Genomic DNA, 15,257 nt, shown 5'->3' on the forward strand with positions numbered 1-15,257 from the left:
GCTGTAGGGACATGAAGAACTAATTTCAGTGTTCTTTCTGGCTCTAAGAGCTCTTAAATTAACCCAAAAAGAAAATAATTCAGGATCAGATGTACTTATTGAAACACCAAACTGATCCTACAGAACTGTTCTTCATACCTCCCAAACCTACACAGAAAGTCCAGGGCAACATCATCCTACTCTGCTATGCCAATGAAAAACAGATCTGCTGCAAAACAAGCTAAGTTTCATCATCCTTTTCACTGGGTGAAAGGAGCATGGAAAGCCCTTAAAAGCTGAAAAGCCTTCAACTGGAGGCTGCAGTACAGTCCACAGCCATCAGAGTTAATCAGTAAAAAGGCACAAGCAAAAACACGACAGTCCAGTTGCAGGTGATTGAATGCTACATGCCAAGACCTGCTGGCCCCGTGACTGACCTCTGTGTGCAGAGGGCAATTGCTGTGCTCTGCAGAAATTTAGTGTTAATGGCCTTGCCTGACAGCACAGCTGTGAGCTGAGCTGCAGCTCAGGGTGAGCACAGTTTGGAAACTCTGCTAACTGTGGCCAGCACAGGCAGTGCCGGGGCTTACCCGCTCCAGGTCCTGCCGGAGGTGTGTGAAGAGCTGCAGCCTCCTGAACAGAACATCCTGCTCCCGTTTAGCCAGATTGTCCTCCTCATCCTTCTTTGGGGTAATCAAAGGCTTATTGAAATTGGATTTCCTCTTCAGTTTCCAGTACTGGTAAAGGAATTCCACCGATTCCTCAGGCAGCCGCAGCACTTTGGCCACTTCCAAAGACTCAACAAATGTGTAGAACTCATCCTCCAGCTGCTGGAGCTTCTGCTTGCGGAGGCTGACCCTGTGGGCCTCCTCCTGGTTTTGATCCATGGTGTGGAAAGGGTCCATGTGGGCAGGAAGGGAGGTGTCCTGAATCCCATTCCTGTTCTCCTGACCTGGGCTTTCACTCAAAGTCTCAGCGTCCGCTTTCTTGGTGGAGCTGTGCTTGGGACAGTAGGACTTGAACTTCACCTCATCGTTCTCTGCCAAGATGGTCTTCATCTCCAAGCCGCGGTCAAACGCGCAGGTGACGTGAAAGGCTGTTCTGCAGTTTTTCACTGAGCACTAGAGAAAATAAATTACAATTAACCAAATAAATATAAAAGTTAAGAATCCACACTTGTGGCAAGCACATTTCTCTCTCTCTCAGGATTTTTATAGAGGTGCACAGAGAGAAGTGAAAGAGAAAACAATTTCTATTTCTGCTCCTTGTTTTTCTCTTGTGGAATGTGTTTGGAGAATTTTTTACCTAGAGCGAATGCCTGGTTGGATCACAGTGGCTTGTTTGGGCCTGATGGCCAATGAGATCCACCTGTGTCTGGATTCTGTGTCCATCTGTGTCTGGATTCTGGCGAACAGGGTCATGAGTTGTGATAGTTAGAGAGAGTTAGGATAGTTAGAGAGAGTAGCATGTAGTTTTTAGTATCCTCTTGTATATAGTATATTAATGTATCATAGCATAATTATAATAGAGAATTCATTCAGCCTTCTGAAATAAGTCAGACATCATCATTCTTCCCATTGGGTTCACCGACATCTACAACACACACTGTCTAAAACTGTTGGAGAATTCGGGGCTCCTTTGGAAGAAGAACCATGTCACCGTGCTCTGCTTCTAAGCTGCACGTACTTCCTTGCTCTCTTTAATTAGGATTATGACTTAGTGCTTCCAGGCCAGGCAAGGATCAAGTGGCCCAGAGGGACAGGAGTGTTTAACCCCGCTTCTAGCCCCACCACACTATTCCACGCAAAAAAAAAACACAAGAAGAACACTCCCACTGACACCAGAGCCACTTGTGTACAGCACCATTACCGAAGTGTTCCCTTTTGGAATGTGCCAGCACAGTGGGGGGAAAAAATAAACATTGTGGTGGCTCCAGGCCAGTCTGAGACTTTTAATTAAAAGTCTTTCCCAGCACCTGGACCCATGCAATCCAAAAGGCCTCAACCAAAGGGAATTTTTTCCCCCTTTATCCCAATTTTATAATGTCAAATATTAAATCACTGTCAACCATTACTTCATTTCACAGCCTTCACTTCACCTTGGAGAGGAGGAGAACAGGAAATTCAAATGCTGTCATTTTTCTTCCTACTTAGTGAACCCAGCCATCACAGAGTGATGGGCACTAGTTCAGCTGATTTAGCACTTCATTTCCATTATATCTAATTTCCTTTTGCAAAATGCTATCATACACACCACCAGCCACCAGCTGAAAGATTTAAATACATATAAATATGTATATATATACAAATACACATACATATGTGTTTGGACCCACTCACACCTCTGGCGAACAGGATTTGAAGTGGAAATGAGCATTAGTGCTCCTAACTAGGAAACAAAACTATGTTTAACCCAAGCCACTGACCCTGAAAGAGTAACACAGTGCACTGGGATGTTTATACAGTGCTTTGTAAAGAAGCCAAATCTTTCTCCCCTCTGGGTTTTCCTGCTCAGGTTGACTCAGCAGCCAAATGGCTTATAAAGGTATGGCAGGGTTTAAACTGCACAGGTGTCAAATGAGCAGTCTTTAATAAAAGCAACATATAAAAGGGATTAAAAAATACCAAAGCATCTTTTGCCCTTTCCTACTAACAAACAGGCCAGGAGCATCCCAACTGGAACACTGGGCAGTACAGAAAAGTGCTTTAGCCATAATTAGCTCTTACTGCGGCTCATGTTTTGTTGGGAGAAGAGGGGAAAGCCTGTCTCACCGGGAGGAAATCTGCTGAACCTGGGGGACTATGCAGTCTTGCTTTTCCCAGCTTATTGCAGCTGCTCCCTGACCAGCCTGACACACACTTCCAGCTGCCACTTTCCCTAATTGTTGCGCACATATCAGAATGTGGCCTGGAGAACAGACAAAAACAGCTTCAGCTACGTAACAGCAGCCAAGAGGAAGCGGATGGCTCTGCAAGGAGGGATTACAGTTGCAAATTTATATGCTGTGGACAGATTTATTTTCTCTAGTTAACACTTACTATTTCATACATTCCTCACATGGAAGTGGACTGTGATAGGTTTCACTGGAACTACTGCTGTGTTGCTGATTTACAGCTCTTCCTGGCAGCCTCAATCAAATAACTTGGGGCAGAGGAAAAAATGGAAATGGATATAAACTCATTTCAAAGTAGAGTAGGACTTGAGCCATTTTTGTGTCTTAATGCTGGTCTGACCACCATGGATCCTGTAACACCACGCTAGCCCCAGAAGAAAGAGCTCTACCTCAGCCCCCTTATAAGACTGTAGTATCATCCCTCTCTGTCTCGGGGAGCTTCCTGAGGATTGTTTTGCTGCTGAAAGTGCTCTGACAATGAGGAGCATCACCACAATGCTAAGCTACATCTTACTGTCTTTTTCTACACAAGCACAACACTGCCCCAAATGGGTCACCTGTCCTTACACTCCATCATTTATTCTCAAGTAAAGGAGATCAACATCTTGTCTGCTGTTCCAGTGTCTCCTCTTTCAAAAATCTTTCTCAGTCTTTATAGATTTTTAATTTTTTCTTAGAAAGATTTTCTAACATTTCTGAATGGTTTTCCACAGTAAAGAATCTACAGGTGCTTCCAGCTAACAACCCAAAATAAATAAGCACGTGAAACAACACTGCCCAGTGTAAAATGCTCACTGCGGATCAGGTCAGTTATGTCCATAGTAACAACGAGCAACACGTTTTCCTATCTACTAAAAACTGACAAAAGAAAACACCTGTGGTTATTTGTGTTTAATTACCTGTATAGAAGCTCCAACTTTTTCATTACAAAGGCTGCACACCAGTGCCCACCTACTGCTGGGAATGTGGGAAACTTTTGTGATGGGCTCCATTTTTTCGGGGCTTCCAATGCTCACCTAAGAGAAAAATGGGCAAAAAACTGGAGTGACTATGACACTGTTAACTAAAACAGAAAACAATTTTATTAAAGAAGTCAAATTCCTTGCATGTTTATGTAATTTAGTGTGTCCCAAATTCCTCCGTTTATCAGGATCTAAAATTCTTTTTTAAAAAAGAAACAGTTTCTCACTTTGTGAACAAACCAACCAGTTTCAAGGTGAAGCCCACCAATTAAAGATTATTATACAGGATGAACACTTTGAGAACCCACAGGAATTCTGTCAGATTCAAACTTTCCTGATTCACCTTTAATGTTCTGTTTACAAAGTGAAATGGTATCTGGTGTCCTTGTTAAATGAGCTTTGCCAGCAGCAAAGGCCTCATTTTCCAAGGCCTAATTCTGATTGACAAAGGGGATTTAATTAGTTTCTTTACAGGTGAAGCATCATCCCTTGCCAGACTTTTTACCTAACCAAGACACTTCTATACTTCATTTCAAAGCTGAACAATGCTTTAAGGAGTTTTTTTCTCTCCCAGAATCTCAGGACCAGCATCTGTGGAGTCTTTGCTTCTTTTTTGCCAGGGCTGGGATTGAATGTGTGAGATGGTATTTCTTGTTCAGACTCAGATGTTTATTAGTTTTTATCTATATTACAGTCTCACAAACAGTGAGTTCCAGCACTTCACTCTAACAAACTAAAAATGGAGCCATATATCTCTCTCTACAAGGCCTTTAAGGCTAAACTATCTAATTAAGAAATGACACCTAAATTTTTTTTACTTTTAACCCAGTAACTAATCACTCGAAGTCCGTGATGTGGACTTTTCTGTCCAATTACACAATACCACCCAAACCCATGAAGAAGAAGGTGAAGAAGAAGGATCGGCCTCTGCCCTTAAACCTCCATCTTGCCCCATATATATTACTATATTCTAAAACCTTAAACTCTAAGTTTTCCACCATGTGATATTACACACTTCCATTCAAACTCCACACTCATAATCCCAGTTCTATCATTCCATTCTGGAAGCCTTCTCCACGGCCTCAGGTCAAATGCAGTGCTCTCTTAGGGGTCAGCACAGAAAGTCTACAATTCTCAGCAGCCAGGGTTCCAAGCAGCAAGCAGCACCCACCTCTGGAATCCAGAGAGCACAGCTGACGTGCACCCACTTGGTGCCGCTCCGGGTGGGCTTCATGGCACCGCCCTTCTTGGGGCACAGCAGGCACTTGGGCCGGACTCCCAGCGCGCAGGTCCGGCACAGCCAGCTGCCCTCGGGCACCTTCAGGATCCCGTAGCACGCCTGCATCCCCACAGGCAGCGGGGGCAAAGAGAGCAGAGCAAACACCACGGTGTTTCTTTGATTACACACAGCCTCGCACAACTCTCCAAGTTATTTTTACTCAGAGGGAAAAGTGCAGGATGGCAAATAATTAAGAGCACATTTTTCAGAAGATTGCATCTTTACGGAGCCCTCTATCCCAATTACTGTCAGCTTTAATGCACTTAAGTGCAGGTTTGATGCTGTCAGAGAAACCCACAGGTCTGAAAATACCAGCTTTGCTCTGTGTATCTTGTGGGATAGTCATTTGTACTTAGAGCTGTCACAGGCCTAGTCCTTTATCATTAGTACAAAAGCAGTTAAGTAACACATGCCAGAAAATGTGTTTCCTGCTCACCAGAGAAGTTTTTCCAAACACTGAATGACAAGAGAAACTTGTTAAAGCTGGGAAGGAAGGACAGGCTGATGGGAAGGCACCTGCCAGAGAAGGAAGCATCCATGGAAACAGGCTAAAACTATATCTCTTCTTTTATGTTAAGAAAACTTCTGAACTACCACAGAAAGGTGTCACGCAGTAGTGCTTCCTTAGCACAGCTCTCTGGAATAAACCCCACCTGAGTCCCTACTGACTGCCCTTTTGGAAAAGTTTCTGTTACCACCTAGCACCCTGCTGCTGCCATACCTGGTGCACACAAATATTGCATTTGTCACAGAACACCATTTCATTGCCATCCTCTCCGTCTGGAGACTGACAGACGTCACAGACAACATCCTCATCGTATTCAATCCCCAGCCCTTCCTCCGTCTCGATGGCATGGTTCATGTTATCGTAGCAGCGCTGCTCAAACTCCTCCATCACCCTTTCCATGGTATACTCATCCAGCTCCAGCATCCCTGCAAAACAGGAGTTGTTCACATAGTTGAAGGAAAGAGTGATAACCATCACCACAAACAGCTCCCCCTTCTTTCTTAACAGCTGAGTAGACACAGCCAATCCCCACAGAGACACATTTCATTCCTAGACAATCATGCCTGTTCCAGCATAAGCCAGGGAAACTGTAAAAAAAAAGGCAAAACTGTGTTATAAGTGTATTAAACTAACAAAAGTGGAGTGTCCAAATCTTTCAAATTCTAGAAAAAACTTTCCAAGACTGATTCTGGCTTCCTGGTCTTGTTCTCATTTTTCCTTCTAGGACAGCACCATCTATGGCTTTTGCTCTAATTTTGCCACTCAAAGATGCTGATTCTTTGATGAAAGATTTGAAAGTATTTTGAACCAAAAGTGATGGAGCAGGGGGAGAAAATCAGTGACAAAATCTGCTATGATACTTGGAGGGAATCTGCAATTTCTAACAACAGTTGTTGGTTTATCATAAGTTCCAGCCCAACAGGATGCAATCCCAACTGAGGTCTTCATCAGACCCTACAACAATAAATTAATTTGTTTTAAAAAGTGAAAAACTGTAATAAATGCAACATCAAATCTGAGACAATAACTAAATGCAATATCTAATGTCAAATTTGCTGTTTTCCAACAGCATCCATCAGAAAATTATTCATGACACAGCTACAGACCCACTGTCTTGTGGTATATAATTCAGATTTGTTTTGAAATTGAAAGGCCTCCTTTCTCAAGTAACTCCCCCAGTTTATATCCTGGGCATGACCTTCTATCATGTAGAATATCCCTTTGGTGAGTTTGGGTCACCTGTCCTGGCTATACTCCTTCCCAGTTTCTTTTGCTCACTTCCTCCCTGACAGAGCATGAAACAAAAAAGGAAAGAATAAGGAAAAAGAAGCCCCCGACTTAGGATAACCACAGACTTCAAAATATCAGTGTGTTATCAACACCATTCTCATTACAAATCCAAACCACAGCACTTGTAATAGCTACTGAGAAGAAATTAGGTTTCACCTAGGTATCCTAGGTGAAACCCAGAACCAAGAGGAAATGGCCATCTCAGGATGGGTGTTCTAACAAGAAAACTCTCAGCTCTTCTGTGAAAAACTGAGCCAAAAATTCCACAAAACAAAGAATAAAAAAACCTCTCTAGCTCCTCCAGATCAGAAGAGAAACAGTCCACAAAAGCACTTCCAGCTTCCCTTACTGACAGGTCAATCCTTGCAGCAGGGATCAATGCATTCCATGCAACCCAAATTGAACAGCTGAAAAGCAGCAAGAGGGAACATCCAAAATCCTACTGATGGTTATTTTGCCCTGCAACTCAGAACTGCTGCACCAGCAAAGCAGATGATGACAGGTTTTACACCAGCTTGCAAGTGAATTCTATCTGCTCTCACTTTTTAAGTGGCCCTTAGAGATGTGACTGACTGTGTGTTTGCAAGGGTCACAGAAAGGGGAGCAGGGGCTGCAGCTCCTGTTCAGATGTTCACAATCATTCTTTTACAGAACCACTGCATGTTCTCAGTACCTGAAGCACTCCTACAGGGATCAAAGAAAAAACAGGGAACTCATGGCCCCAGGGACACCGTAAGGAAGTGCTTCAGGTGCAGATCAGGAAGTAGCTCACTTTTCAAATGCCCCTTTGTAGTACCTGTAGTGTGCAGTGTCTGACCAAGCACCCATGTACATGTTTCAAGACCCCCAACACACTGCCTGGTACTGACAGGAGAATTTCCTTCCCTCTGCATGCAGCAAAACTGAGTGGGTAACGATTTAGAGCAAACAAACTACAAGAAACTATACCAAAACATAAGATCCAACAAATTCTAGCTGTTCACTGTGCCATGTGCAGCATGTACTTTTAAAGGTTATGCTGGTGTAGCAGAATGGGGCTCCCTGCAGAGGAACAAATCTGCCCCTCTTGTGCTGCTCACAAGCCACTACAGGAGCCCTCGTGTGGTTCCTATCCAGATAGACTGGATAGAAGGATATCAAACAAACAATAAGAAGTACATTTTTCCCTTAAGGAAAGCCAAGTGAACTTGCTGGAAAAAAGGCCTGGATAAGAGATCAGGCCAAGACATCACTTGTTTCTTTCATGTGTTGGTTTAAAAAGGAGAAAAAGAGTTATAAATGGTCATTTTGTGGTTCACCAGTTCTTCAGTCATGCCACCTATGGGCTACAGCCAGGTAAAACATGTTTGACTAAACTGCAGCCCAAAGCAGGGAACTGCCACAGTGCCAAAACAAAAACCAAAGGTGTTCACCAACATGTCCAAACCCCTTCCATCTGGCACAGCATTTTCCCTCAGCCAAACAATGTGGCAGAAGTTCTGTGCTGACTTACATCCAATTCAGTTCCACTGAGACCCTCCCCTGAAGCACTCACCTTACCAAGAAAATGTTCCAGTTTGCCCCTCTCCCCTGTCCTTTCCCTCACACAACCCATTCTGCAGAAAAGCTCCCCTTGTGACAGCTCTTCCTCCTGATTTGGAACTACAGCACACAGTCACAGTGAGGCTTGAGAGCTCCCCCCAATCAGTGCAGGAATTCCTTCCTGTCCCATTCCCTGTGCCACTCAGCTGAACACCACGAGCTAAAATGACAGATTTGTGCTGAAGACAAAACTAAATAAATAGGACTACCTGGAGAAACTACCTCTGACGTTCCCTTTGAGAACCAAGATGGCAAACTGGGAACTTTGTGAGATGGAAAGCAGCAGAGAAAACAACAAAACATGTGGCCAGATTCTGACCAGGTCTAAGCAGATACAGCACAGGAGTTATGAAGGCATCTATCTTAGGGCTTAATCACATCAGCTCTGCTCATATGATTATTATCTCCTCATACCTCTACTACTTCTTCCCACTGCTGCTCTCCCTGAAATTATTCTTAAGATTGCCAGCTTTAAAAAGAAAAAAAAAAAAAGGCAACAAATCCCTCATTGCTTACCCATTTCTTTGAATTCTTCATTGGCAAGTTGCAGCCATGCTACGTCCACATCGTTGAGGTCGTAGCGGCACATGCTGTCTGCCAGGGTTCGGATGTCCACGTAGCCCAGCTCCGGCGGCTCCGCACCCGAGGACACGATGAATTTCCTGGGCCGTGTGAAGGTGACGGCTTTTGTCTCGGACACCACTCTGAAACAGACAGGCAGGCAGGCAGGCATGAGGAGTGCTGAGAGGCTCAGCTCTAGAGAATTCAAAATGCTTTGCTCTAAGTGACTAACAACCACCAGCAGCAGCCACCTAACCATCCCAGCAACCACCTGGCACCACTGAGGTGGGAAAACAGTTCCATGCACTTCCAGAACTGATTGGTGGTATTGTAATAACTTGACTAGAGTTAAGAACTTAACTGAAGTTGTCTAGAAATCCAATTCATTGCCAGAATTCTAAATAAAATTAAATATTAGAGGACAGAGCTGTGCTTTCTCTTACCTGAAATTCACACTTGTTTAAAGCCAAAGCAGGGACGCTCTATTTACATAGTGGCTGCCATATATACACATGTTAAACTATGTTTTAGGACTTTTTTTAAATCAGTTTAACTAAAATACTGACCACAAGAACATTCAAGAAAAAAAGAAGTATTTCTGGCTGTCTCGGTAGAGGACATTGCCCTTTCTCTTAGTCAACAGCACACAATGAAACTGAGCTTGGATGAAACCTGCTTCACAACACAACCCCGGTCCCTCCAGGAGCAACAGGCCACAGTGCCAAATGCCTGCCTCCTGCACTACCACTGGAGGTAATTTTTTGGGGTGCTAGTGCCACAAGGGAGGAGATGCACCACCTGTGTTGCCATAACTCTCTGCTGGGAACAGCCTAAGCCCCACAAGGAGCAGGACAGCCTCCACACCCCACTCTATTCTGCCCCCATCCGAGGTCCAACGTGTTAACTCCTAGCAGAAACCCTGATCTGCTGCTGCTGTATTTGCACAAACAGATCTCTGTAAATCCTCTGTCTCAGTCTTGCACATCCCTCAAGCTTCCCTTCTTCTAGCTTATTTCGGACAACGAGAAATGGTGAACAAGAGCCAAATGCTGAATTTGGAGCTTCTGAGGTGCTGCAAAAAATACAAATGTGAATGACCTTGCCAGCCTAACTGCACTACCCAAACTGTTTCTGGTCATATTGCAAAGACTACTGCATCTTCACAGAGAATGTACTTTAAAATGGGCACTTCTCTCCAAATCTTCTTTATCATAAATTCCTCCCGGAGTACCACTCTGTGGAAATCATGACCTCTGGGCAGCACCCTGCCACAGTAGTGGCACAGAAGAAACAAGCACAGTGACTCTGACCTCAAAACAACTCCCTTTTCTGGCTTTATTTCTGGGCTAGAAAGAAGTTAAAAAAAGACAACCCCTACTACACACTGAAAGCCATTCAGCTGAATTGTCATTCTGACCACATATTTACAGTGAATCTCCACACAGCCTCACTCCTGTCTCATGCTCCTCTGCCCTCACCAGTCACTACCTGTTATTCACTGTTATGTTCCTTACTAGCACCAGCTCCTTGTACAGCCTTGGCTCCTATCCTACACCAGCTATGATCTGTCTATTGCTTATTCCCCTTCCCTCCCAAAGCCAGGCTCAGAGCAGTTCCTGCACTCCAGCAGCACCAGGGCAGGGCTCTCCAAGGGTTTTGTGAGGGAGCAAAGAGAGCAATAATCAGGCATCAATGGGCTCCTCTGACCAGCAGGTCCTCAGTAGGACTACACAAGATAGCTCAGCAGAAAACAAGGAGTGGTGCCTGCCGTGCCAATACCTCCAGCTGTGATGCCTTCTTTCCCTGTCTTAAATTTGGAGCAACTTCTCTGTTGGCCTTTGGCAGAGAACAGCTCTCTCCTAAGTGAGTACCTGGACCTGCTATAGCCACCAAAGCACCTCCCTGACAGACACAGGGCAAGGATCCCCTGGGAGGTTTTTCCTCTGCCCAAGTCCCCAGGTGTGTGGCCCTCCCACAGCCTTGGGGATGCTGCACAGAGGAATCAGTGAGGAGCAGGCAATGTGAGTGCACATGTACTGGGTATGTGTGTGCCTCTGCAGGGACTGGGAGAGGTCAGTGTGGAACAGGGAAAGGGTATGTCCCCATCTCCTATACCGCAGAGCAGAGAGCAAAATGCCAGGTTGTCCTTGGAGCTCGAGGTCCCATCCTTTAGAAGAATGGACAGAATTTCCCTGATGTGCAGGTTAGCCCCTCCTAGTGGGGCACTCTGCAGGTAGCTGCACAGAACAAAAACAACACTAATAAACCTTCCTGAGGCCCCCTTAATCCAAGGCTAAAGCTGACAGATACAGACCTTACAAGAAGCAGTCAGTGTTCTATCATCATAAAATTTTTGTGGTGTATCAAGGATTGAGCTGCTGTGGTCCCGCCAGCACTGGTGGGTCCTTTGGTAATGCCTTATGAGCCAGCCTGGACTGACTCAAAGAGATCTAGAATGATTAAATGGCAAAAATCCTTGCTCTTATTTTCTCCAACCCCTACTAAGCATAAAATGGGCTGCAGCACACTGCTGCCCTTAGAACTGCAGTGTTTAATTTGAAACAGGAAATAGTATCTATGTGTAACAAACATGGCAAGGAAAATAAGGGATTTTTGGATAAGAGCTAGAAAATCTCACATTATTTAGTTACATGTACATCTGGAAGGTTCTTAAAACAGTTGAAATGTTGTACAATCAATTTCTTAGGTTAATAAAAGACATCACAAATAAAAACCCTATGAAAACAAAAAAATTCTCTAGCCCTTAAGCCTGGTTTGTCCAACTGTTCCTTAAAAAGAACCTTTGGCTTGGAAATAAGCAGAGGGAACACCAGAGAAGGGCTCTTCCAGCAATGATAAGTGAGCTCAAGTCTGCCTTAAAAATAGAAGCTATTTTAAAGGTTCTGTTATCACACTCCTATGCCAAAAACAGTTCTCTGACATTTGTGTTTGACGTGGGCAGAACAAGCCTGACTCTTGACCTCTCTGACCATTCCAAAAGGCGAGACAGGCTGTTCTTCATCTCTGAGAACTGAGACCTTCCTAGCTGGGCACTGTGCAATAAAGCTCAGGAAGCCAAGGCAATGTAGACATAAGCTGCTAGCACAAACATGTGTGTATTTGTTCCCATTCCTCCAAATTATACCTGGCTACTGGTTCTGGGATGGTCCCTGGGCTAACTGGCACCTGAACTCCCTTTTCCCACTCCTGCCTCCAGGGATCTGCCAGCACATAGTATTCATCAGGGTTCAGCTGGAAGGAGTCATGTAACTTCATGGCAGTGATCAGGTCCGTTCTGAACACCTGCAAAGAGAGTGACCAAGAGAGAAAAACAGAGACACTGACATTTGATATCGACACTCTACCATTCACAGCTTCAGGGTAACCATGGAGCACAGTGGGGAACAAGGTCACTGTACCACCAGTGCACTAGCCCAGCCCACTGCAGAACAGGGATTAGCTTCGTGGCAGGGAAAGGGGAGGCTGAAGGCACAAATACTGACAGGATGCCTTCCACCTAAATGCACTACAGGTCCTGGAGCTCTCCTGCACTGGAGACTTGCTCTAAAAGGTGTTACCCACTATCACCTCCATACTGGCCGCAATAAAAGCTGCAGGAGCTCCGAGTTGTAAAACAGCAGCACAAGGAAGATTAATTTTTGCTCCCCAGGCTTTTTGGATTTTTTTTTTTTAATTACTGGAGCTCTGACTCATACCAAGACATTCTAGAAATTCCCTGTGGTAGAAGTCAAGGCGTGACTCCACCATGACCAGCAGCAAGAGGAAATTCTATGAAGGTGACTCTTTGCAAGTACTTATAAAAAATAACCCAGAAGATAAAAAAATAAGGCCCAAACTGGAATTCTGGTGGCAGCTCCCCATTCGGAACAGGTATTTATTCAATCAGCTACAGACACCTCTGTGTCACAGTTGTAATTTTCCTTTGCCTTTGCAAAGGCATTCAGCTCTAAAGCCAGAAGGATGTTTGGCAACCTGTGGGCTAGCTGCCCTGAACAAGTAGCCATGCTGTCTTCAACAAGCCACAGAATGAAATAAAAAGGGATTCACTCGTGTGGCAGGCCTGCTGCGGCAGCTTCAGCCTGTTGGCATTACAGAAAGCTGAGTGCTGCTATCACAGGCATCCCAACTACAAGCCTGCACTTGCTGACACAAGTTCCAGCCCTTCCCACCCCCTCCTCTCTCCAAAAGGCAAGGCCCTCTTCACCTCCAGAACACTAATTTCTAACTACTCCATGCCTCATTCAAAGGAAAGCGTTAAAAAGCAACCAGGTGGCAGATTAGCACCACAAGGACAAGAAGACAACAGGTAGAGCTCCCTGCAGACTTCTCCGTCAGTGGTGGTCAGAACCAACATTCACAGAGCCCCACACTGCAGCTACATCAGAAAAAACTCTGGATTTTCAGGGCAGTGCTCCTAGACTCCCTTATGAGGCTGCTAAGGGGGCAAAGTGACCCATCCTCCAGCCCCAAACCAATGGCCATGCTGTCACCTCAGGCCCAGCCTGCTGCTGCATGTGGCTGAGGCAGAACCAGATGTGCACAGAGAGCTACCCAGGCAGCCACTTCCATCATCCACTACCCACACACCTGGAAAGCCTGGACTTTTGGGAAGTATTTTAGTGTATCTGATGGCCAATTACACTTCTGAGAATATTTTCAAGTGTGATTTTCCTTGCCACACTGCACATCTCAAAACCCCTCCTATCTCCCAACACACATGTACTGTCCCACTTCTGTCTACATATGTTTCTGTTTCTACTGTTTTTGTCATTAAAATAGCATAAAATCACGACATTTTTCTTAACACTTGTCTTCACGTGTTCAGAAAAAATTGCCAACATTAAAAAGTAAAGAAACAATTGCCATATGAAGAACAGGGTGAATGCTGGTAATGAAATATAATGAAATGTTTAAAACAATTAAATTACAAGTCCTGTGAGGCTTCAATCAAGAAATGAAAAGTAAGCCACAAAGTAAATGGGCTCACAAAACAAACAAGCACAGCTGGCCAGGGGATTCTACACTTTTAAGTGATTTGACTTAAAGCAATCAAAAGTCAAATTAAAAGAATACTAAAAATATAAAATGGGACATGAACCTTGCTCAATCTCAGAGCCAAAATAACTCAGTCTCTTGGATAAATCTGTCACAAAACTCCCTCAGAAGCAAAGCTAATGCAGCACCTGACAGCCAAGAAACTCCCTCCCAGGCCAGTGGCCCCATGACACCATTCTTTCTGCTCTAGCTGCTGATGCAATCAGAGTGCCTGGAGGAAAGCAGAGCTTACAGAAGTGCTGGCTCTCAGAAGCACTGAACACTTCAAAGCTAAAGGGTGAAACCCTGGCCACGCTGAAGTCAGTGGGAATTTTGCCACCAAGTTCACTGAGCCCAGGATTTCACCCGGGGAGTTTCCGAGTGTCGCTTTCCTGCCAGCGCGCTTCTGCTGTGGCGAGCAGGGACAATGCAGCGGGGGAAAGGCTGTGGAGCAGAGCTAAAGGGAAGCACAAGAGAAGTTTATCCAGACTGAGAAAACATGAGAGAACAGCGCAAAACTGCAAAGATTCTGACAGCAAAAGCAAGGTAAGGGAGAGAAGAAAACAGAAGCACACAAAAAAAACAACAGCAAGACTCCTAATTATCTCAGATGATTTCTTGATAGCCTTTCAGGAGGTGGTTCTCAAAAGCAGGTATAAGGGGCTACTTCTAAGGGATGCACAAAAGGTAACAAAGGAAAACAAGCTCATTGCTAACAAGAATAAATTCACCAGGGATATCCACATTGGCAAAAAAAAAAAAAAAGGTCTTTAATAGCCAACAATCAAAGGAGTTTGGAAACCACCAGTACTAGGCATAGTTCACATTAAACAATGAATAGCATTCTCCTTGTGAAAACTCTTCTCTCAGACTTAGGTACACTGTCATTAGGGAGATTCATAAAGTAGTTTTCCTCAACACCACTCACTAATGAGGAAGGAATACATGTCCTGGGCAAGTACAATAAGTGAGAAATTCCATCTCCCAGAGCTAATCCTTTCTTTGCAGCTTCTACAAAGTCTGCAGTGTACTATTTTGCCTGAAGACAGGAAGATTCAGATTTCCAAAAAAACGGATCACATTTTGTATGTTACTAACAGCTGATCCAACCTGGAAAGTTCAAAGATTTTTATCTCCCCTGACAGCATT

General features: G+C 44.5%; 2 protein-coding genes across 10 annotated transcripts in view; one reads left to right on the forward strand and one right to left on the reverse strand.

The window, feature by feature from the left end:
- MFSD8 (major facilitator superfamily domain containing 8) overlaps positions 1 to 15,257 on the forward strand; it is a 336,831-nt gene that overhangs the window by 125,441 nt on the left and 196,133 nt on the right. The window lies entirely within an intron of this gene.
- Positions 1 to 15,257, reverse strand: part of JADE1 (jade family PHD finger 1) — a 71,623-nt gene that overhangs the window by 5,172 nt on the left and 51,194 nt on the right. For all 9 annotated transcript variants that reach the window (XM_068187900.1, XM_068187897.1, XM_068187904.1 and 6 more), the window contains 6 exons: positions 12,199 to 12,356; positions 9,009 to 9,196; positions 5,835 to 6,046; positions 5,006 to 5,173; positions 3,772 to 3,888; positions 570 to 1,100 (listed from right to left, as the gene is read on the reverse strand). In XM_068187900.1, the coding sequence (XP_068044001.1) occupies positions 570 to 1,100; positions 3,772 to 3,888; positions 5,006 to 5,173; positions 5,835 to 6,046; positions 9,009 to 9,196; positions 12,199 to 12,356 (1,374 nt within the window). The remainder of the gene's footprint in view (positions 1 to 569; positions 1,101 to 3,771; positions 3,889 to 5,005; positions 5,174 to 5,834; positions 6,047 to 9,008; positions 9,197 to 12,198; positions 12,357 to 15,257) is intronic.

Source organism: Anomalospiza imberbis, chromosome 4 (assembly GCF_031753505.1).
Source record: "Anomalospiza imberbis isolate Cuckoo-Finch-1a 21T00152 chromosome 4, ASM3175350v1, whole genome shotgun sequence".
NCBI classification, from domain to species: domain Eukaryota; kingdom Metazoa; phylum Chordata; class Aves; order Passeriformes; family Viduidae; genus Anomalospiza; species Anomalospiza imberbis.